General features: G+C 45.7%; 1 protein-coding gene across 2 annotated transcripts in view; it reads right to left on the reverse strand.

The window, feature by feature from the left end:
* The window catches only part of VPS13D (vacuolar protein sorting 13 homolog D), a 90791-nt gene that overhangs the window by 28485 nt on the left and 40586 nt on the right, over window positions 1-21720 (reverse strand). The window contains exons 36-55 of one of the 2 annotated variants that reach the window (XM_087879237.1): window positions 21507-21713; window positions 19865-19954; window positions 18505-18645; window positions 17278-17400; window positions 16179-16253; window positions 15113-15218; window positions 14314-14466; window positions 13910-14045; window positions 13120-13167; window positions 10784-10934; window positions 8947-9157; window positions 8502-8749; window positions 7648-7839; window positions 7205-7331; window positions 6215-6357; window positions 5609-5739; window positions 4145-4320; window positions 3106-3229; window positions 2050-2285; window positions 598-706 (exon numbers count right to left, since the gene is read on the reverse strand). In XM_087879237.1, the coding sequence (XP_087735363.1) occupies window positions 598-706; window positions 2050-2285; window positions 3106-3229; window positions 4145-4320; window positions 5609-5739; window positions 6215-6357; window positions 7205-7331; window positions 7648-7839; window positions 8502-8749; window positions 8947-9157; window positions 10784-10934; window positions 13120-13167; window positions 13910-14045; window positions 14314-14466; window positions 15113-15218; window positions 16179-16253; window positions 17278-17400; window positions 18505-18645; window positions 19865-19954; window positions 21507-21713 (2927 nt within the window). The remainder of the gene's footprint in view (window positions 1-597; window positions 707-2049; window positions 2286-3105; window positions 3230-4144; window positions 4321-5608; window positions 5740-6214; window positions 6358-7204; window positions 7332-7647; window positions 7840-8501; window positions 8750-8946; window positions 9158-10783; window positions 10935-13119; window positions 13168-13909; window positions 14046-14313; window positions 14467-15112; window positions 15219-16178; window positions 16254-17277; window positions 17401-18504; window positions 18646-19864; window positions 19955-21506; window positions 21714-21720) is intronic. The other variant, XM_087879239.1, reaches the window with a different exon arrangement.

Here is a 21720-nt window from a genome sequence, read left to right on the forward strand (position 1 = left end):
TCCTCGATGCTCTCTGATCTTGGCTTTTTTCTTGCAGAAGTTTCATGACCCAACTAAGTGACATCATCAGTGCTAGAAGGAAGTGGGGTTTGTGGAGAGGAGGGAGGGAGGGAGGGAAGGAAGGAAGGAAGGAAAGGAGGGAGGGAGGGAGGGAGGGAGGGAGGGAGGGAAGGAAGGAAGGAAGGAAGGAAGGAAGGAAGGAAGGAAGGAAGGAAGGAAGGAAGGGCTGTGGGGGTCCTCGGTGCTCTCTGATCTTGGCTTTTTTCTTGCAGAGGTTTCATGACCCAACTGGTGAATGCCATCAGGGCGACAAGGGAGGTGGAGAAAGGAGGAGGAGGAGGACGACTGTGGGTGCTCTCTGAGCTTGGTGATTTGCTTTGCAGATGTTTCACGACCCAACTTGGTAACATCATCAGCGACAGTGTATGTGGGAGTATAGAGTACAGGGAGGAGGAGGAGGCAGTGACCAACTTACCAACGCTCTTCTCACTGACCAAATAATCAGGCTGGTTAGTAGGCAAACGCAGGCATGGGTCTACCCAGGACGTCCGTAGTGGAAAGAACTCCTCCTAGTAAAAACCACGTGAAGTTTCATACCTTTTTCTTTAAGATGACTCTCTGCGTCTTGGGAGAAACATCCAGGACCAGCTCAGCGCAGTCGAGGTCCTTGGGGGTCGCGACGGGCCTTCCTGTCTCTTCCTGGACTCTTGAATTCCAAAGAAAAAATTGAGAAGGGAGGATAAGAAGAGAACCGCAGACGAAGTCCAGACCAAAATCACAGAAAGAGATTTTTAGCTCTTGTTGAAATTCTGCGTGGAAAACTGCTAGGCTGGGTTGGACGTCTGGAATATTTGGATGTTGCTGGAATTGGGGATGTCTGGTTTAATGAAAAGAAGGAGTAGGGGTGATGGGATAGCAGCCTTCCAATATTTGAGGGGCTGCCCCAAAGAAGAGGGAGTCAAGCTATTCTCCAAAGCACCTGAAGGCGGGACGAGAAGCAACGGGCAGGAGAGAAGCAACCTGGAACTAAGGAGGAATTTCCTGACTTTGAGGACAATTAACCCGTGGAACAGCTTGCCACCAGAAGTTGTGGGTGCTCCAAAACTGGAGGTTTTCAAGAAGAGAGTGGATAATCATTTGTCTGGGATAGTTATGGAGTCTCCTGCTCAAGGAGGGGTTGGACTAGAAGGCCTCCAAGGTCTCTTCCAATCCTATGATTCTGAGATAGGTAGATAACATGCAAGACAGAAAAATGAAGGGAAGGAAGGAAGGAAGGAAAGAAGAAAGAGAGGAAGGAAGGGGGGGAAATGAGAGGAGGAAGGAAGGAAGGATGGATGGATGGATGGGTAAGAGAGACAGATAGATAGATAGATAGATAGATAGGATGGATGGATGGATAGATAATTGATAGCTAGAGAGAGGGAGAGAGAGAAAGAGAGATTAGATAGATAGATAGATAGATAGATAGATAGATGGATGAGAGAAGAGAGAAAGAGATGATAGATAGATAGATAGATAGATAGATAGATAGATAGGTGGATGAGAGAAGAGAGAAAGAGAGATGATAGATAGATAGATAGATAGGTGGATGAGAGAAGAGAGAAAGAGAGATGATAGATAGATAGATAGAAAGATAGATAGATAGATAGATAGATAGATAGATAGATAGATAGATGGATGAGAGAAGAGAGAAAGAAGAGAGAAAGGCAGGCAGACAAATGATGGACGGATGAAACAGACGGCTGGATGCACGGATGAAACAGCTTGCCTCCAGAAGTTGTGGGTGCTCCATCACTGGAGATTTTTAAGAAGAGACCAATTTGTCTGTGATATTATAGGCTCTTCTATTCAAGAAGGGGTTGGACTAGATGACCTCCAAGGTCCCTTCCAACGTTGCTATTCTGTTCTTTTCTGAGAAGCCCCTGCAAGAGTTGACTTCATTCCAACAACTCTTGACTTTATGCCTAACCCAAAATTTTCACCATGACTGCAGAAGTTACTTGGATGAAATGTCTGAATAAACTTTGCTTGACGATTTTTCGTGCTTACCCCGAAAAGGTGTAAGTGGCCGCGATGTAGATGAAGTTTTCGTAATACAGCTGCTTGTTCTCTTGAAAGTCGTTCATGCAGCAGGTGACTTCGGACGAGCCGGCCCCTTTGACCGTCAGGGTGACGTAAGGCGGGAGGGTGGGCTCGTCCCAGGCGTAGTCTAAAGTGGTGGAGGGCTTCACTTCGGTGCTGAGACGTGGCTCGGCCACGCCGTGTTGGGTGAAGACGACTGGGACCTGGGAGGAAAGAGTGCAGAGAAGAGCAACTCAAGAGGATGGAAGGCCCGGAGACTAAAACATACAAAGAACGGTTGCAGGAACGGGGCTGGTGGCTGATTCGGACAGCGAGGAGGCTGGTGTGGTGCTGTGCCAGCAGCCTGTGCAGCCGGCACTCGAGTCGGACAGTGAGGAGGCTGGAGAAGATGTGGTGCCAGAGGCGGGGATTCAGCCAGGGCCTTCAGAACCTCCAGAAGCTCCTTTAAGTGAAGAGGAAGAAGAGGAGGGGCCTCTTCTCGATGCACGGGCGCGCAGAGCTGCCAAAAGGCAGGAGTGGCTCCTCAGGAGGAGGTCTCCTCGAGAGTAAGGCTTGGGGCTAATTGGCCACTCCCTTAGCCTATTTAAGGAGGAATGCCGATTGCAGCAAACTTTAAGGAACAACTTTAGTTCACTCTCCTTCGCGTTTGGATTCTCTGCAAAATTGCTTCCGGGCTTTCTGCCAACCTTAGTAAGATTGTGATTATTTATTCTTTGGATTCTTGTAGGCTGTTAAGAAAGTTAATTAACAGCCTTTGTTTGAAAAAAAAACAAACCCTGATTTTATTTTAGTAAACTAAGGTTTGTACAGACTTTGTGTGTGCTGCGTTCTTTGGGGTCCGTGGCTGGGGCAGAACAGGCACGTCTAGTCTAGGGAAAAGAAGGACTAGGGGGGGGATATAATAGCAATATTTGTAAGTCGAGGATTTATCCGTAATCCAAGCTCCAACGAGCATTCTTCTTCGCCCTCTGAATCTGCAGTCAAAATGGTCATTTCCAGAAGCCCAACCAGGTGCTTTTTTACCTTAGAAAAGTTGTCGATGCGGTACGGAGGCGGAAATTTGTCGGTGTCGCTAAACGAGACGCAGTAGGTGGCTCTCTTCAAGGTGATCTCGACTTGAAGGAAGCAGCACTTCCCGAGGGTGTCCCTGGGGAATTGCAAACACAAACAAGGCCCGTGTGTGTTTCACAACCTGGCAAAGCCGTCCCCTTCCTCCTCGCTAGAAATCTTCGCTCGTAAACAAAATTTTAAAAATCTGCCGTGTTTCATCATATTTTATCTCTATCTTAAATTATCGATTGTATTCCAATTTCATTTTAAATTGTTATTTTATTCCAATTTCATTTTAAATTGCTTTTATCAAATTTATTTTTATTATTTAATTTTAGTCATAATTTGTTACTGGAACTTTGCACTTTGATATGGTCGAAGGCAGTGGTGAAATCCAATTTTTTTTACTACTGGTTCTGTGGGCGTGGCTTGGTGGGCGTGGCAGGGGAAGGATACTGCAAAATCCCCATTCCCACCCCACTCCAGGGGAAGGATACTGTAAAATCCCCATTCCCTCCCCACTCCAGGGGAAGGATACTGCAAAATCCCCATTCCCTCCCCATTCCAGGGGAAGGATACTGCAAAATCTCCATTCCCTCCCCATTCCTGGGGAAAGGATACTGCAAAATCTCCATTCCCTCCCCACTCCAGGGGAAGGATACTGCAAAATCCCCATTCCCTCCCCATTCCAGGGGAAGGATACTGCAAAATCCCCATTCCCATCAACTTTGCTTGTCCCCAGGACACTGTGACCGTCATAAATACGAGTCAGTTACCAAGTGTTTGAATTTTGATCATATGACCACAGGTCATGCAACGGTCATAAGTGTGAAAAACAGTCCTAGGTCACTTTTTTTTCAGCGTCGTTGCAACTTCAAAGAGTCACTAAGCTAATTGTTGTAAGTCGACGACTACCTGTACAATGGAACTGTGAGGGGCAGCACAGGGAAGCCACAACGCAAAAGGACTCACAATGGCCATTCGTTCAGACACGGCGCCGTCCATTTCCTACCTCATGTTGATGTGGAAGGAATTGTTCTTGTTGACTTCAAAGCCTCCGGACCAAATGCAGTTGGGGACGTCCATCAGCCGGACGCACAACAGCTGGTCGTAATCGTTGCGTGGCCAGTGGAAGACAACGCTGGAACCCGGGAGGGTGGAGATGTAGCCGTCCGGATTGGAAGTTCCCTATCGAGAAGGGGAAGGAAACGTCACTGGCAGCTCAACTTGGAGCCATTTACTAAGAAGAATCCAGGAATACGAGAGAGGGAGGGAGGGAGAGGGAGAGAGGGAAGGAGGGAGAGAGAGAGAGAGAGAGAGAGGGAGGGAGGGAGGGAGGGAGGGAGAGGCTTTTGTTACCAATCATTAGAATTAGAATTCTTTATTGGCCAAGTGTCGAATGGAATGGAATGGAATAGGAATAGGAATAGGAATAGTATAGAATAGAATAGAATAATATAGACTATAGAATAGAATGCAGAATAGTATAGTATAGTATAGTATAGTATAGTATAGTATAGTATAGTATAGTATAGTATAGTATAGTGGAATAGGAATAGGAATAGGAATAGAATAGAATGCAGAATATAATATAATAATATAGTAAAATAGAATAGAATAGAATGCAGAATGGAATAGAATGCAGAATAATAGAATTGAATAGAATGGAATGGAATGGAATGGAATAGAATAATAGAATAGAATAGAATGCAGAATGGAATAGAATGCAGAATAATAGAATAGAATGGAATGGAATGGAATGGAATGGAATGGAATGGAATGGAATGGAATGGAATAGAATAGAATAGAATAGAATAGAATAGAATAGAATAGAATGCAGAATGCAGAATGGAATAGAATGCAGAATATAATTAATATAATGTAATGTAATGTAAAGTAATGTAATACAATACAATACAATGGAATGGAATGGAATGGAATGGAATAGAATTAGAGTAGAGTAGAGTATAGAACGCAGAATGGAATGGAGAATAGAACAGAACAGAACAGAACAGAATTCTTTATTGGCCAGGTGTGATTGGACACACAAGGAATTTGTCTTTGGTGTATATGCTGTCAGTGTATAAACAACCGTAGTGATAGATTAATCATAGCCATTGTAAAAATACATTCATCATAAAACATTAGAAACAACACTTAGTGATAGGCATGGATACCAAATAAGCAATTGACATCAATCATACTAGGATACTAATTAATTTAGATCATAAGACGCAAGCCACAAAGTTATAGCCGCAAGGAGATAAGGAGGTAGGGTGATAGGTTAATAATTATGACGTTAAGGCAACGTTCCTCAATCTCGGGGCTTTAACTCCCAGAATCCCTCCATGCCAGCACGGGGAGAGGGAATTCTGGGAGCTGGAGTCCACCCATCCTCAAATGGCCGAGTTTGAGAAATCCTTAGGGGTTATAGGAGGAGCAAAGGGTGGGGTTGTTTTTTGTTTTGTTTTTTTACCTGTCCTCTGGCGAAAGCCCTCTGGGCGAAGGCGAGAGTGTGCGAGGATTTATTGTCCAGCAGGTAGCGAGGTGCGAACGTCACCATGCAAGTGTCCATGTAGCGACCTCTGCCCTTCTTAACGTCGATACCTGGTTGAAACACATAACCGGTGTAGACGTTTCGTGACCCTAGTAGGGAACCTCATCAGTGCTGGAAGAGAGTGGCGTTCTAGCACATTTCTGGAGACGTATCATGAAATATTTGCAAGAAAACCAGCGAGCACCAAAGACCCCACGTCTTCCTCCTCTCTTCCTGTCTGCAAACCCCACTCTCTTCTAGCACTGATGATGTTCCCTAGTTGGGTCATGAAACGTCTACAAGGAAACCTCCAAGCTTAAGAGAGAGCCAAGGATCTCTCATTTCAACCCTGAGCTACCCTAATATTCTCCTTTATTTGTCTGTCTGTTGCCAACCTTATCCCAAAGGCTCTGAGCGGCTAACTATAAAAAACGTTAAAAGAAACTTTTTTTAAAAAAATCATCCACCCCAAAAGAATCACCATAATAATAATTTAAAAAAAAATCCCACTTTGCGAAGGACAAAGGAAAACGGAGAAAGACGTACCGATATTATAAATAAGACCCGGTCTGTTTCCTTGTTGGATCACTTTAAGGGCTCGGACGCCGCTTCCTCCGTCCAAGGAGAACCCCTGGCACCAGCCGGGCATCCCTTCGGGGTGGATACCTCTGCCAACTCTCATGGTACAACTGAAAACAAAATCAGAATAAATTAAGTTCTCAACTCTCCGCTGAGTTACGACACCACCTGCAAATTGCTAGCAGGAACATCGTTTCTCCCATCCGGGGTGTTCCTAAATTTCATTCCCCCACTTCATCTCGCAAAGGCTGCCTGAGACAGTAACAATCACACGCTTAGTGCCAAAAAACTCTCTTTTTATTTCAACGGCTGTGAATTCTGTTCATTCCCAGCCCTGTGATGAGTCACAAATAGTTTGTAAAGAGCCCGACAGAAGCCTGCCACAGTCCTTCGGGAATAAGGCTGATACGCATCCACCTTCATCTCCCTTGACACGCTGCCAAAGGCCTAATTGGCAATTAGCTTTGCAAGGCCAAACGGAGCACAGAGTCAAAACAGAGCTTCAGAATTTAAACCCACCAGCACGAACAAAGTTGCTTCCTGCAAAGGCTCATGTCCCTTTGCTCTTCCTTTATGTCTTATGGGAGGAGCCAATCATCTCCAAGCCTTACTCCTGAGTCGCCCCTTTTGTCTTAACTGTTCTTTACCTTCTGGCAGCTCTGCGCATGCCCTCACTGGGAACAGGCTCCTTCTGTTCCTCTGCCTCGCTGACGTCTGACTCTGGACGTAACTCCCAGATGGCCCTGGCCCCATCTCTGCCTCCGACGCAGAGCCCTCGTCCGAGCCCTCCCCAGGCTCCAGGACTGCCCATGTTTCTCCCCAGCCTCCTCACTGTCCGACTCTGCTGCCAGCTCTGTAGGCTGCTGGCGGACTACAACACAGTGGGTCGAGTCGTAATAACCGAACACACACACACACACACAAACACTCTCTCTCCCCCACCCCAAAGAAGCTTACAGGTTTGGCTGCTCTTTGTCCGCGTAGCAGAAGAGAAGCGGGCTTAAGCTGCGGGCCAACTCATGTTCCTCAAACTGCCCAGCTGCATCGGTCTTCGCGTTGTCTTGCCGGAAAATTAAGGGCAACCCTTTGGATGCAAATAAGGAGAAAAAAAGGGGATTGAAAAAAAAAACCGGCACCAAAAACAGTGGGTTGATCCTTTGGGGTTGCCTGCTCCGGAGCAACGATAATATTCAAACAGCTGGAATTGGGGATGGATAGTTGAAGGACGAGGGCTTCATCCCTGGAAGCTTTCAAGAAGAGACTGGACTGCCACCTGTCAAAAATGGTGTAGGGTCTCCTGCTTGGGCTGGGGGTTGGACTAAATGACCTACAAGGTCCCTTCCAACTCTGTTAAATCTGTAAAAAAATCTGTAAATATATCCCTGCCCAAGCAGGTTCACCTGTTTTGTTGATGAGCCAGTAAGGAGCCGAGATGAATATCTTCAAGGAGCCTTTGGCTTGGCACACGATCCGGATGGTGAGATTCAAGAGACGCCGGTTGTTGTCGTACAGCCTCATCCGCACCACGTAGTTTTGCGTCCCTGGCGGGATCAGAAGCTCCTTGCAATGGGTGAAGTTTTCAAGGGAGATCCCTGAAGTCGAGGCGGAAGGAAGGAAGGAAGTGAATCGTACGAAATAAAATAAAATAACGGCTCCGGGTTGTAGTACAGGCAGTCCTCGACTTGCAACATTTCATTTAGTGACCATTCAAAGTCACCAAAAAGGTCCTAAAATCGTGACTTAAAGGAAAATTAGCTTTTTTAAAAAAACGATTAAGGCAAAATTAGTTTGTTTTTTTTCCCCTCCCCCCAAAAAATGATTCTTAAGGTAAAATTAATTAATTAAAATTAATTGGTAGGAGCCTTGGTAGTACAGTGGTTTAAAGCACCCTGTTATTAAGACCAGCTGCCTGCAATTACTGCAGGTTCGAATCTCGCCAGGCTCAAGGTTGACTCAGCCTTCCATCCTTTCTAAGGTAGTTAAATTGAGGACCCAGTTTGTGGGGGCAATAAGCTGACTTTGTATAAATATATACAAAAGGATGAAGGCTATTGCTTAGCATTGTAAGCCGCTCTGAGTCTCCGGAGAAGGGCGGCATATAAATCAAATTAAAAAAAAAAATAAAAATAAGATTTTGGGAGACCACCCATCGACGTGACCGAATCGATTTGCAGACGGACATCATCGGCCGTCAGCCAGATGGAAACCGGAAACCCCCGGGAAAGGAGTTGGAAAAAATGCTTTTTGCTCTTACCCAGCTCGATGTTCTGCGAGGTGTCGGCGGTGTGCAGGACGGCTTCCTTCCTCGGTTTGAGGGTCCCGTTGATGGGGGCGCCCTTGACGTAAAACTCCAGCTCGCAAGGGAGCAAGTTACACAACACCACGGTGGGCAGGAGATAAATGGTGTGTCCCGGCTGGCGGAAAATCTGTTTGGCGCTGTCGGAGAAGATGCTGGAAGGCATGTAGTCGGGATAATTCTCTTTCTTGATGGCCACACAAAATCTGCGGAGGGAGACACAACGGCGGACGGTTGAAAGAGGGAGAGGGAGGGGAGAGAAACCCCTGCCTCTTCGGAGGCTCTTACGAACGCTCCACGTCCTTGAGCTACGACAAGGGAGCACGAAATTTGCTGTCGCTAATCCTATTCTACGAAGAATTGGCTCACCTGGAGAATCGCCTCATCTGAACAAGCAACTCACCTGAAGAATCGGCTGTGGTCCAGCTCCATGGAGTGACACTCTCTCTTGCTGCTGCTGACCTCCGAAGCCTTCTGGACATTCGTCCAGTGGATGGGAGATTTGCAGAAAAAGACTCCGGTGCCTTTCGGCCTGGCCTGGAGACGCCAGGAAGTCAGATGCAGAGGGATGGCGAAAGAGTCGCCTGGCATGACCGCCGGGAGCAGGACAGGTTCTGCAGGCAGGTGGAAAGGACACAATTATTTCTGAGGGATCTGAGGGATCCACTGAACTGGCCGGGTTTTTTGTCTTTTTTTCTTGCCAGCCGTTTCATTACCCCGTGACATCCACGTGATAGCATCTGTTGTGGCTCCGTTACCTGAGCCTGTGTCATCGGCAGGAGAGGACTCCGAGAGTGAAGGGGAGGAGTTGGCAAGGCCTCCCTCTCCAGGACCCTCCTCTCTGGCAATGCCTTCGGTGTCAGCCGAAGGGCAAGAGATAGGGCCGGGGCCAAGCACGTCCACGCAGCCACAGGTGGACAGTGATGAGGGTAATGAGTCTTGGCAGGATCCACGCCAGCGTCGCAGAGATAAGCGCGCGCAACAGAAGAAAAGGCGTGTCCGAGATTAGGCTGAGTCACTGGACCACACCCCACAGGATATAAAAGGGAGCGTGGTGGCCAGTCAAACCTTGTGACGAACAAAGCTGAAAGCTTCCACACCATTCTGCATTGCCGGACTTTTTGCTATAGACTTTGCTGGATTATCTCTGGACTTGATTAACTCCGTAATTATTGAGCTGTTTCTTTTGATGTATCAGAAGCGGGGAGAAGTTCTCTCTCCTCTTCGTCAATAATAAACTCTTGGCAGGCAGCCACTAGGTTGTTGCCAAGTTCCGTTATCATAAGGAAAAGGATTTTGCCGGCTGGTTTGGTCTTTAACTCTTGAACGTCTGTTGGTGTGTGTGCGTGTGGTTGGGGACAGAACATCGTCTATAATAGCAGCCTGGTTTGCAGGTGACTCTCAAATTCATCCTTAACACAGGCCTTCCCCCCCCCCATCTTTCTGGCCAAATAACTGACCATGTCTCTCCTGGCCCCCCTCCTCATTCTAGGAAGAAATCACTTAAAAGATCCAGTTTTGGTCCCCACGTTACAAAAAAAGAGGTCGAGACTTTGGAAAAAGTGCAGAGAAGAGCAACTAAGACTCTTAGTCTTAGTTAATTAAACTAACTAATTAATTAAAGGCTTGGGGGACTAAAGAATGGCTGCAGGAATTGGGTTTAACCAGTCTAGAGAAAAGATGGACTGGGGGGGGGGGCATGATAGCAGTCTTCCAGTATTTGAGGGGCTGCCCTAAAGAAGAGGGAGGGAGGGGGGTCAAATTTTCTGAAACACCAGAAGGCAGGACAAGAACCAACGGATGGAAACTAACCAAGAAGAGAAGCAACCTGGAACTAAGGAGGAACATCCTGATAGTGATGACAATTAGCCAGTGGAACAGCTTGCCACCAGAAGTTGTGGGGGTTCCATCACCGGAGGCTTTCAAGAAGAGATTGGACAGCCATTTTTCCGGAATGATATAAGGTCTCCTGCTTGAGAAGGGGGTTGGACTAGAAGACCTCCAAGGCCCCTTCCAACTCTATTCTGATTGATTGATTGATTGAAATGGCCTAGGGTCTTCTGATTGAGCAGGGGTTGGACTAGAAGACCTCCAAGGTCCCTTCCCGCTCCATTCTGATTGATTGATTGATTGAAATGGCCTAGGGTCTTCTGATTGAGCAGGGGTTGGACTAGAAGACCTCCAAGGTCCCTTCCCGCTCCATTCTGACCGAGTTGTTGTGTGGCTTCTGAAGCACTTACTGTCCGGTGCAGAAGGACTGTCCAGCCTCAGCTCCATTGGCATTTCAAGTTTGTTTTTCACAATCAAAGCTGAACGAACTGTGATCACCTTCCGGGCACTGCCCTCCATGGTCACCGCAAAGACCACTCGAACGGGAGGCAACGAAGAAAACTGTAAAAAAATGTATATATATATATATATATATATATATATATATATATATATATATATATATATATATATATATATATATATATATATGTATAGTTAATATTTCGGGTTTCTTCCCGTGTAATTGTGGATATATCCCTAAAAGGGTAGAAGCGACGTTTCGGCAGAATCCCATCTGCCATCATCATTCTGCCGAAACGTCGCTTCTACCCTTTTAGGGATATATCCACAATTACACGGGAAGAAACCCGAAATATTAACTATACACACATACATACCCGTGAAAACTTACATAAACATATATATATATATATATATATATATATATATATATATATTTTATATATATGTATATATTTTAAAGAAAGAAAGATGAAAATGGAATCAATTTCAACCAACTTACACGGAAGTTTATGTCCCAAATGATTTCTCTTAATAAGATGCACATTTTTTTTAAAAAAAAATGAGAAAATGTTTGTGCCTGAAGTTCTATTAAATAAAAATGCAAAAAAAACGAACAACCCCAAAACCCATTTTTATTGTGCACACAGCAAGAGTTAATGTTGTGTTGGATGCGATGATTTTATAAACCTAATTCTCCCCCCCTGTTCTGCTCCAGCTACGGACCCCAAAGAACGCAGCACACACAAAGTCCGTTCAAACCTTGGTCTGCTAAATAAACCAGTCTTTTTACAACAACGGCTGTTAATTAACAGGCATTAACAGCCGCCAAGAATTCAAAGAATAATAACTGAAAGCTTACTATGGTTGGCAGAATGCCCAGAAGCAATTTGCAGGAAGCTGAGAAGATCAGCAAGACAAGACATGAAAGTATGTGAACGAAGTTGTTCCCTGCAAATTGCTTCAGTCGGCGTTCCTCCTTAAATAGGCTAAGGGAGTGGCCAATTAGCCCCAAGCCTTACTCTTGAGGAGACCTCCTCCTGAGGAGCCACTCCTGCCTTTTGGCAGCTCTGCGCGCCCGTGCATCGAGAAGAGGCTCCTCCTCTTCGTCCTCTTCACTTAAAGGAGCTTCTGGAGGTTCTGAAGGCCCTGGCTGAATCCCCGCCTCTGGCACCACATCTTCTCCAGCCTCCTCATTGTCTGACTCGAGTGCCAGCTGCACAGGCTGCTGGCGCAGCACCACACCAGCCTCCTCGCTGTCGGAATCAGCTACTAGCTGCACAGGCCGCTGACGGGCCACAACACCCTCTCGCACTCAGTGCTGACTGAAACATATTTGGAATATGGATTTTTTTTTTTTTAAAAAAAAAGCAAAGACAGCTCCACCACTGATTTTGTCTTCTTCTGTGGATGACTCCATTTCTACTCCCTTTATTCCATTTCTTCAGGGCTTCTGTCCGTTTACAAACCATCTGGAATGTCAGAGTCTTTTCCAGAACTAAGCCACCAGTTTGGAAATCCCTACAAATTTTGAGGATCATCCCTATTATCCTCAAAATCTATCAGCAAAATCAGAGAAAGCTTTTTCCAATGGGTTTTCAAGAGCAGAGTTCTGCTTATCGGTGACCAGGTTCAAATGCGATATTCGTTATTTCGTCTCCCGTTGAACCAATTCTGGTGTCCGGCACAGACGGCCAGGTCCAATTAAATTGATTTATTCCTATTTAGGGCTAGGCACAGAAAGCATCTCAACTTGTGGAGTGGGTGTGGTGGCCTAGAGGTGGAGCTCTGGCCTCACCATCAGGAGGCTGTGAGTTCGATCCTAGGGAGAGGCAGATATTTCTCTCTCTCTGGGCGCAATGAGAATATATATATATCTGCTGAACAAAACTCCGCATTGGTGACAGGAAGGGCATCCGGCCAGTAAAACACTCAGCTCCATTCGGTTGCCCAGATTCCACCCAGCAAGGGATTTTATGTTAAAATAATTATAAAATAAAATAAAAAAGTTAAAAGATGATGATGATGATGACGGAAAGCTTCTCAACTAATAGCATCTGCTTGGAATTAAGATACGGGTCACTGGAGTTCAAGGGAAGTTGGACTTGTGGCTACGTAGGGATTCTCGGCTGATCCCTCTTTTGACTCCACCCCTCAGTTCCACCACTCCTTCTCTTCCTACATCTGGTTTGTTAAAGGCATTGTATGGTTTAAACAAACCATAATACAATCACACACGGCTAAGAAGAAATTGAAGGACCGGAGGAAAGGAAATTCAACTTACATAAACCTGTGGATGGATGATGTTGGTTCTACTAATGGGGCTGCCAACCTACATAAAAAAAAAAAAGAGGAGAAAAGTTGAATTCTGGCACGCGCGCGCACGCACACACACGTACACACACACAGTGACCCGTTGGCAACTTGACAATTCCTTCTCATGGAGCACAATCTTTTTCTTTTTAAAAAAACAAAACAAAACCAGGATGTGCATTATAGGTAGTCCTCAATTGACAATCACGGCTGAGGCCAACATTTTTTTCCGTGACTTAAGTCAAGACCGGTGGTTAAGTGAGTTTTGCTCCTTCATTCCAGAAGATGATGGGAAGCTGCCAAGCTGGCAAGATTGACAGCTTCGATTAGAGAGAAAAAATAATAACAACACGAATTCCTTTGAATGGTGACTTGGACTTTTTGCATGAGACAGAAAAGAAAGAAAGAAAGAAAGAAAGAAAGAAGGAAGGAAGGAAGGAAGGAAGGAAGGAAGGAAGGAAGGAAGGAAGGAAGGAAGGAAGGAAGGAAGGAAAGAAAGTATACGTGGGTTTGATGATTGGAAAAAAACAATAGATAACAGGACAAAAAAACCCCGAATGTGGTTAATATTTGAGTTTTAATGTTCCAGAGTGACAGAGCTGGGAGGGACCTTGGAGGTCATCTAGTCCAACCCGCCCTCCAGTTTCAGAATTAGAGTCTGATGTTTTTTTTTTAATTAGAGTTTTGTCTTTAGTGTTAAACATAAACTGGTTTTTTTTTTTTTTCCTGAAAAGAATAAAAGAATTCAAACCTAAACTTACCGTTGAAGAAGAATTGCTTTTATCTGGAGCCGCATACCGGAAAAATATCCCCACTTTGTCAACTGATACAGGACTAACGGCCTCCCAGCCGTTGACTCTCACTTGCAGCTGGTGGATTCTCAGGTCGTGGGTATGCCTGGAGGGGTATGGTTTAAAAAAAAAAAAATCAATTTATGTGAAGACCGACGTTTTTGGCATGCAACGGCAAAAAGGTTAGCCATCACTGTTATATACTATAAACAGAAATATACCCAGACAATGGAAAGAATATCTAAGAGTATAAATGATAAATATAAAATCCCTCCTCTGGTCTGAAACTAACCCTGGAAATCTAACAGACAGTGGGAAAGCAGTGAGAAAAATTGTGGTTTTTTTTTTTCTTTCTTTCTTTCCCGCCGCCTCACCTGTGCCTCAGTTTCCCCTTGGCTTCGAAGGCGAAGGGCACCTCTTCTCCCGCGAGGACTTCCCGCCACTCGCTGACTTTATGGGCTTCGTCCAGAAAGGTCTCCTTTTCTTCTGGCAGGACCGGTGGGCTCCCACTGTGCAGGAGGGCCGCGCTGGAAAGCAAGAACCCAGGGTCGTGAGTTCGAGTCCTGCCTTGGGGCTGGTTACCCTCCCTTTATCTCAAGTCTGCTTCACAGGGTTGTTGTGGTGGGGAAAACAGGAGGAGGAGGAGGAAGGAGGAGGATATGTGTGCTGGATACGTTCGCTGTCTTGAGTGATTCGTAAAATGAATACGGGAAGTCCTTGACTTACAACCATTCGCTTAGCGACCGTTCGAAGAAACGACGTCACTGAAAACAGGGACTTAGGACCGTTTTTCCACACTTACGACCGTTGTAGCAAAGCCCATGGTCACGGGATCAAAATTCAGGGGCTTGGGAACTGGTGCCATATTTATGACGGTCACAACGTCACGTGATCCCGTTTTGCGACCTTCCGATAAGCAGAAGTTCACGGGGAAGCCGGATTCGCTTTACAACCGGGCGGCTAACTTTATCGACTGCAAGGATTAACCACTTAACAACGGTGGCCAGAAAGGTCTTAAAATGGGGGGCAAAGCTGACTTCAAAAATGTCTCACTGGACGACAGAAATCTTGGGGCTCCGTTGTGGTCGTAAGCCGAGGACTCCCTGTGCTGTCCGAGAAAACTCGGACGCCATCAAACAGCCGGCCGGAAGTCCCCACCTCTCGCTTCCTTACCGAGTTGGGGTGCTGGTCATCGTGGCAAACCACAGGGTGCACCCGGTGTGATTCCGGAGGGCGAAAGGGACAAAGGGCTGCCTCCGTTTGGGTGCCTTCATTTCAGCTGAAAGAAAGAAAGGAAGGAAGAAAAGGAAGAGTGAATGAGGTGGGGAAGCGCAGAGCCAGGTCTTACTTACGAGGCTTAGCCTCTTTCGACCGGGTCAGGAATGTCTTCCCCATAAGAGGGGGTGGGTGGGGTGGGGTGTCTCCTTCCCTTGATGGAACAAGCAGGTGCCTTCCCAAATCTCAATGCCTGGGGTGAGCGCCCCCCCCCATTCGAAAATCCCACCCAGATAATTTGAAACGAAGAAAAGGAAAAAGGGAAGGGAAGAAGGAAGAAAGAAGGGAAGGGACGGAGGAAGAGGGAAGTGAAGCGAAAGAAAGGAAAAGAAAGAGGAAAGGAGGAAGAAGGAATGGGAAGGAAGGGAGGGAGGGGGAAGGAAAGGAAAGAGGTATTTCCCTGAAAATAAGACCTAACCAGAAAAATAAGTCCTAGCATGATTTTTCAGGATGCTTGTAATATAAGCCCTACCCCCAAAATAAGCCTCAGTTAAGATCCTCAGCCGGACGGATGCATTTAGTACCGTATTTCCCCCCAAAAATAAGACCCCAACCAGAAAATAAGCCCTAGCACGATTTTTCAGAATGCTCGTAATATAAGCCCTACCCCCAAAATAAGCCCCAGTTAAGATCGTCGACCAGACGGAGGCGTTTAGTACTGTATTTCCCCCCAAAATAAGACTTAACTGGAAAATAGAACAGAATAGAATCCTTTATTGGCCAAGTGTGATTGGACACACGAGGAATCTGTCTTCGGGTGCGTACGCTCTCGGTGTAATAAGGTGTCTTTTGGAACAAAAAATTAAATATAAGGTTCTTATTCATTTAAATATAATAAGTCTTATTTTGGGGGGTGGGGGGTGGGGAAACGCGGCGTATTTTAAATATCTTGCCGGCAAACAAAAGCGTCAGGAAAGGCCAGGAAAAAGAGGGAAAGCATCTGGAGAGACTGGGGATACGATACCTCTAGCATACATCTGGTGCTCAAGGTTAGTCAGACTGGCTGTGCTCCTAGTTCTAAGGTAGGCAAGAGGAAGGCCTAGCAGACAGGAAAGACAATGTTAGCGAGAAAAAGGCAGGTCAGGAGGCAAGATGGCGGTGGTCGGAAAAGGGGGGGGGGCAAGAAGCCGTCTCAGCCCGAAGCTGTCACTCTGCAGTGGGGTGGAATAAGTTCCTTCGGACGGCTTTCAATCAGGTTTTGGGACCTACAGAAGGACTTGGACCAGGAGTGGGTTGCTGGGGGTTCGGCAGAACCCCTAGCTAAGATTCTGTGCAGTTCGGAGAACCCCTGAATCCCACTCCTGGCTGGCCACGCCCACCCAGCCCCGCCCCTCCCAGGCGTCCCCATGCGGCCCGTTGTGGATGCAGGTAAGTGCAAGTAACATGTGGAGGCTCGGGGGGGGTTAAAAACGGGCCTATCGGAAGTTTGGGAAGGCCAAAAATTCTGGGCTCCAGAGCCTGTTTTTGCTCTTCTGGAGGCTCGAGAAAAGCCTCCGGAGCCTGGGGAGGGCAAAAATGCACACAGACACACACCCGTCGTGGTGCAGGAGGCCGATTAGGCCACGCCCACCATGGCCACTCCCACCCAGCAACCGGGCAGAGAACCCCTTGCTAAACATTTTGAAGCCCACCCCTGACTTGGGACTACAATTCCCTGTCTTGAAAATGTGTTGGTTCTGACTGGGACTTGTAGTGCTCACCGATCGAGTTAGGGAACCCTGATGGAGAGATGAGAAAAGGGAAAAAAAAAAAAAAAGGTCGTTTGATCTCAGTCCAAGAGAAAGCAGCCCTTGTTTTTCGAGCTCCAGGCACTCCTCAAGTTACGACAGTTTGTTGCGTGGCCGTTCAGAGTTACGACGGCATTGAAAAAAAGGAACTGACGCCCGTTACATAGAAAAGTACAACTGATGCCTGTTAAGGGAGGGATTTGGCAGAGGGGAAAACAGCGTCTGTAGAAGGGGGTGGGGGTAGGGATCCTAAGCATCCGGCTGAATGCTTTGCGGGCTGGTTAAGGTCTCCACATCCATGCTTCAGGCATCAAGCCCACGGGGGCCAGTCCACACCTTGCCTGAAGGAAGGGGGGTCCACCGAAGAGCCCACCCAGTCTTCGGATTCCAGATCCGTCGTTTCTTTCTCCTGACTGCAGTAATCGGCCATCCAGGACTGCTTGGTGCTGGCGTATTGCTCTAGGGAAGGAGACGGAGAGCCATGGTTGAATGAATGAATGAGGGAAGAAGGGAAGAAAGGGAGGAGGAAAAAAGGAAGGAGGAGAAGAAGGAAGCAAGAAATAAGGGAAGGGAGGGAGGGAAAGAAGGAAGGGAGGAAAGAAAGGAAAGAGGGAGGGAGGAAGGGAAGAAAGGGAGGAGGAAAAAAGAAAGGAGGAGAAGAAGGAAGCAAGGAAGGAGGAAAGTGAGGGAGGGAAAGAAGGAAGGAAGAAAGGAAAAGGAGGGAGGGAAGAAAAGAAGGGAGGGAAGGAGGGAAGGAAGGAGGAAAAAAGGAAGGAGGAGAAGAAGGAAGCAAGGAGGGAAGAAAGAGAGGGATGGAGAGAAGCAAGGAAGGAGGAAAGGGAGGGAGGTTGGTTTGGTTTATGGTTTGTTTATTTGATTTGTATACCGCCCTACTCCCGAAGGACTCAGGGCGGTGAACAGCCAACAATAAAATACATAAATACAAAAAATTTAAAAACCAGATAAAATCAAATTAAATCATTTTGGCCCAGACAGATTAAAACACCCCAATAATTTAAAAACAGATTAAAATTTACATATTTAAAAAGGGAAGAAATTAGGCGGGAGGGAGAGAAGGAAGGAAAGGAAGGAAGGAAAAGGAGGGAGGGAAGAAAAGAAGGGAGGGAAGGAAGGGAAGGAGGGAAGGGAGGAGGAAAAAAGGAAGGAGGAGAAGAAGGAAGCAAGGAGGGAAGGAAGAGAGGGATGGAGAGAAGCAAGGAAGGAGGAAAGGGAGGGAGGGAGAGAAGGAAGGAAAGGAAGGAAGGAAAAGGAGGGAGACAAGGAAGGAAGGGAGGGAAGGAAGATGAGAAGAAAGGAAGGGAGGAGGAAAAAAGGAAGGAGGAGAAGGAAGCAAGGAGGGAAGGAAAGGAGGGAGAGAAGCAAGGAAGGAGGAAAGGGAGGGAGGGAAAGAAGAAAGGAAGGAAGGAAGGAAAAGGAGGGAGGCAAGAAAAGAAGGGAGGGAAGAAAGGGAAAGAAAGATGGGGGAGGGAAGCCTCCTTCCACACAGCTCTTTGCAGTTCTTCCAGCTGAGATAGGAAAGAAGGCATCCTGACAACAACCTACCGATTAACCTGGATGTGATGTTGACATCCAGACGGTGCTTCGCCTTGACTTCCAGCTTCAGCCGCGAGGGGTGGAGGCGGCTGGCCGGCTGCCGTTGCCAAAACACGGAGCAGGGCCAAGGCTCAATGAACGGCTCCCAGCCTGGGAGAAAAAAAAAGAGAGAGAGAGAGAAATGCCTTCACGGTGCTTCAATTCAACCCTACAGAGAGCATAGAAACCGGGCGACGGGGAGTTCTAGCCCCACCCTTGGACGCGAAGCCAGCTGGATGACTTTGTGCCGGCCACTTTCTCTCGGCCCTAGGAAAGGAGGCAACGGCATTCTGAAAAACCCGAGAAAACTGCAGGGGTTTAACTTGGCGGTCTCCACGCAGGGTGGATTGGATTTAAATCAAGTCGATTTAAACCACGATTTAAATCACTAGTAAAAAGGCTTGATTTAAATCGACTCGATTTAAATCGTAATTTTTCAAGAGCAACTGTCATCTCCGTCCTGCAGCGGCTCCTCCTCTGACCCGCTGTTGACTCACTGACAGTCCAAATATTGCAGAAATCTACAGCCTCATACGCTACATAACCAAGCTCCATTTCATGCTGAATAAACAGAATTATTGATATATCTTAAATAGAAAACTATCTTTAGGTTTTTAATAAAAGGGTATTTGATTAAAATAAATTTGATTACAAAAAATCCGATTTAAATTTTAAAAAATCCAATTTTTTTTAATTTTTTTGAAAAAAGCATAGATTTTTATCTACCCTGTCTCCAAGAATCAGTGTGAAGGGAATATATGGCCAAATTGATTAATGGCATATAAAGGCAGAGATCTCTGTAAGTTTAATACTCTGACGATGTCGGCAGATGGCTGACGAAAGCTTAGTAGAATAAAATTTTAATTATTTTAGTTCCGGTGTTCGCAGAATGTCTGTTTCTTTCTTTACAAATATACCTAGAACTCGTATTTTTAGAATAGTTTGTTATATATATATATATATATAAAACAATTCCCAGGGCCATGTTCCCTGGGAAGGGCCAAAGCTTAATCAAGAATTTGGTTTTTCAATGAAAGCAGAGAGAAAGAGAGAGGGGCTCAATTGTGGTGGCCGAATGGCACATGGGGGTTGAGAAAGGCCACCGCTCTTAACATCAAATTCAGGTAGTCCTCGATTTACAGCCACAACTGAGTCGTTAATGTCTGTTGCTAAGCGAGACAGTTGCTAAGTGAACGTTCTTGCCCCAGTGGTTAGGTTAGTCACAGGTCGCTAAGTGAGTCTGGCTTCAGTGGTGGTGTAACTTCAAACGGTCACTAAAACGTGAACGGTTGTAAGTCGAGGACCAGCTGTGCTAGCGGCAGAGACTTACCGGAGAGTTCCCGGTTGTAATAGTCGCCGGAGAGCGTAAAATGAGCGTAGCCTTCTGGGCTGGCTCTCAAATGCTGAAGGAAATTCAGACCTGTAAGGGAAACGACGATTATTCACAAATTCTGAAAGTTTGAATCTCTAGGAAAGAATAAAATAGAAATAGAAATTCCTCACGACCTTAGGGGTCAAAGATCCCTCCTCTTATGCTAAAATAATAACGCTTTTGAGCTTTCCTTTAAATATCAGGCCCTGGACATTTAACAGCTGTTCCCCAGAGTTTGGTCAAAAAAAGAACAATGAACCAGTGGAACAGCTGGCCACCAGAAGTTGTGGGTGCTCCATCCCTGGAGGAGATGGAACTCCTTTAAGAAGAGACTGGACAGCCATTTGTCCGGGATGGTAGAGGGTCTCCTGCTTGAGAAGGAGGTTGGACTAGAAGACCTCCAAGGTCCCTTCCAAACCTATCATTCTGAGATAGATAGATAGATAGAGATATGAAACATTAGATAAATAGATAGATAGGTGGATGAGATAGATAGATAGATAGATAGATAGATAGATAGATAGATAGATAGATAGATAGATAGATAGATAGATAGATAGATAGATAGAGATATGAAACATTAGATAAATAGATAGATAGGTGGATGAGATAGATAGATAGATAGATAGATAGATAGATAGATAGATAGATAGATAATAGAGATAGGTAGACAGAGATAAACAGAAAGATAGATATATGAAACATTAGATAGATAGATGGATGGATAGATAGATAGATAGATAGATAGATAGATAGATGATAGAGAGAGAGATAGATAATAGAGATAGGTAGACAGAGATAGACAGAAAGATAGAGATATGAAACATTAGATAGATAAATAGATAGATAGATAGATGATAGAGAGAGATAGATAAGAGATAGATAGACAGAGATAGACAGAAAGATAGAGATATGAAACATTAGATAGATAGATAGATAGATAGATAGATAGATAGATAGATAATAGAGATAGGTAGACAGAGATAAACAGAAAGATAGAGATATGAAACATTAGATAGATAGATAGATAGATAGATAGATAGATGATAGAGAGAGAGATAGATAATAGAGATAGGTAGACAGAGATAGACAGAAAGATAGAGATATGAAACATTAGATAGATAGATAGATAGATAGATAGATACATAGATAGATAGATAGATGATAGAGAGAGAGAGATAGATAAGAGATAGATAGACAGAGATAGACAGAAAGATAGAGATATGAAACATTAGATAGATAGATGGATAGATAGATAGATAGATATAGATAATAGATAGGTAGATAATGATCGATAGAGATATGAAACAATAGATAGATAGATAGATAGATAGATAGATAGATAGATAGATAGATAGATAGAGATAGAGAGAGATAGAAAGGATACATGACAGACAGAGGCAGGTAGAGAGGGATGGATGGATGGAACAATTTGCCTCCAGAAGTTATGGGTGCTCCATCTCTGGAGGTTTCTAAGAAGAGATTGAACAGCCACCTGTCTGGAATGGTATGGTTTTTTCCTGCCTGAGCAGGAGGGGGTTGGACTGGATGACCTACGAGGTCCCTTCCGACTCTAGCACTTCGCCTTCTAGCCACTTACGGGAAAAGGTCAGCTCCGCCAAAGGAACATCACAGTCCATGCAATCGTCGATGAAACAAATGCAGATGCTTTCAGCTTTGACTTCCACCCCGGAGACCAGCCGAAGAGTCCTGGAGCTCTGCCCGTCTGTGCCGCTGGACTCGAACCCGGAGCGTTTCAAAGGCTCGGCGTTCTTGAAGAGCCAGCTGGCGGCTTTCTTCAGCTGACCTGACCG

Source organism: Pantherophis guttatus, chromosome 15 (assembly GCF_059756535.1).
Source record: "Pantherophis guttatus breed Tessera chromosome 15, ASM5975653v1, whole genome shotgun sequence".
NCBI classification, from domain to species: domain Eukaryota; kingdom Metazoa; phylum Chordata; class Lepidosauria; order Squamata; family Colubridae; genus Pantherophis; species Pantherophis guttatus.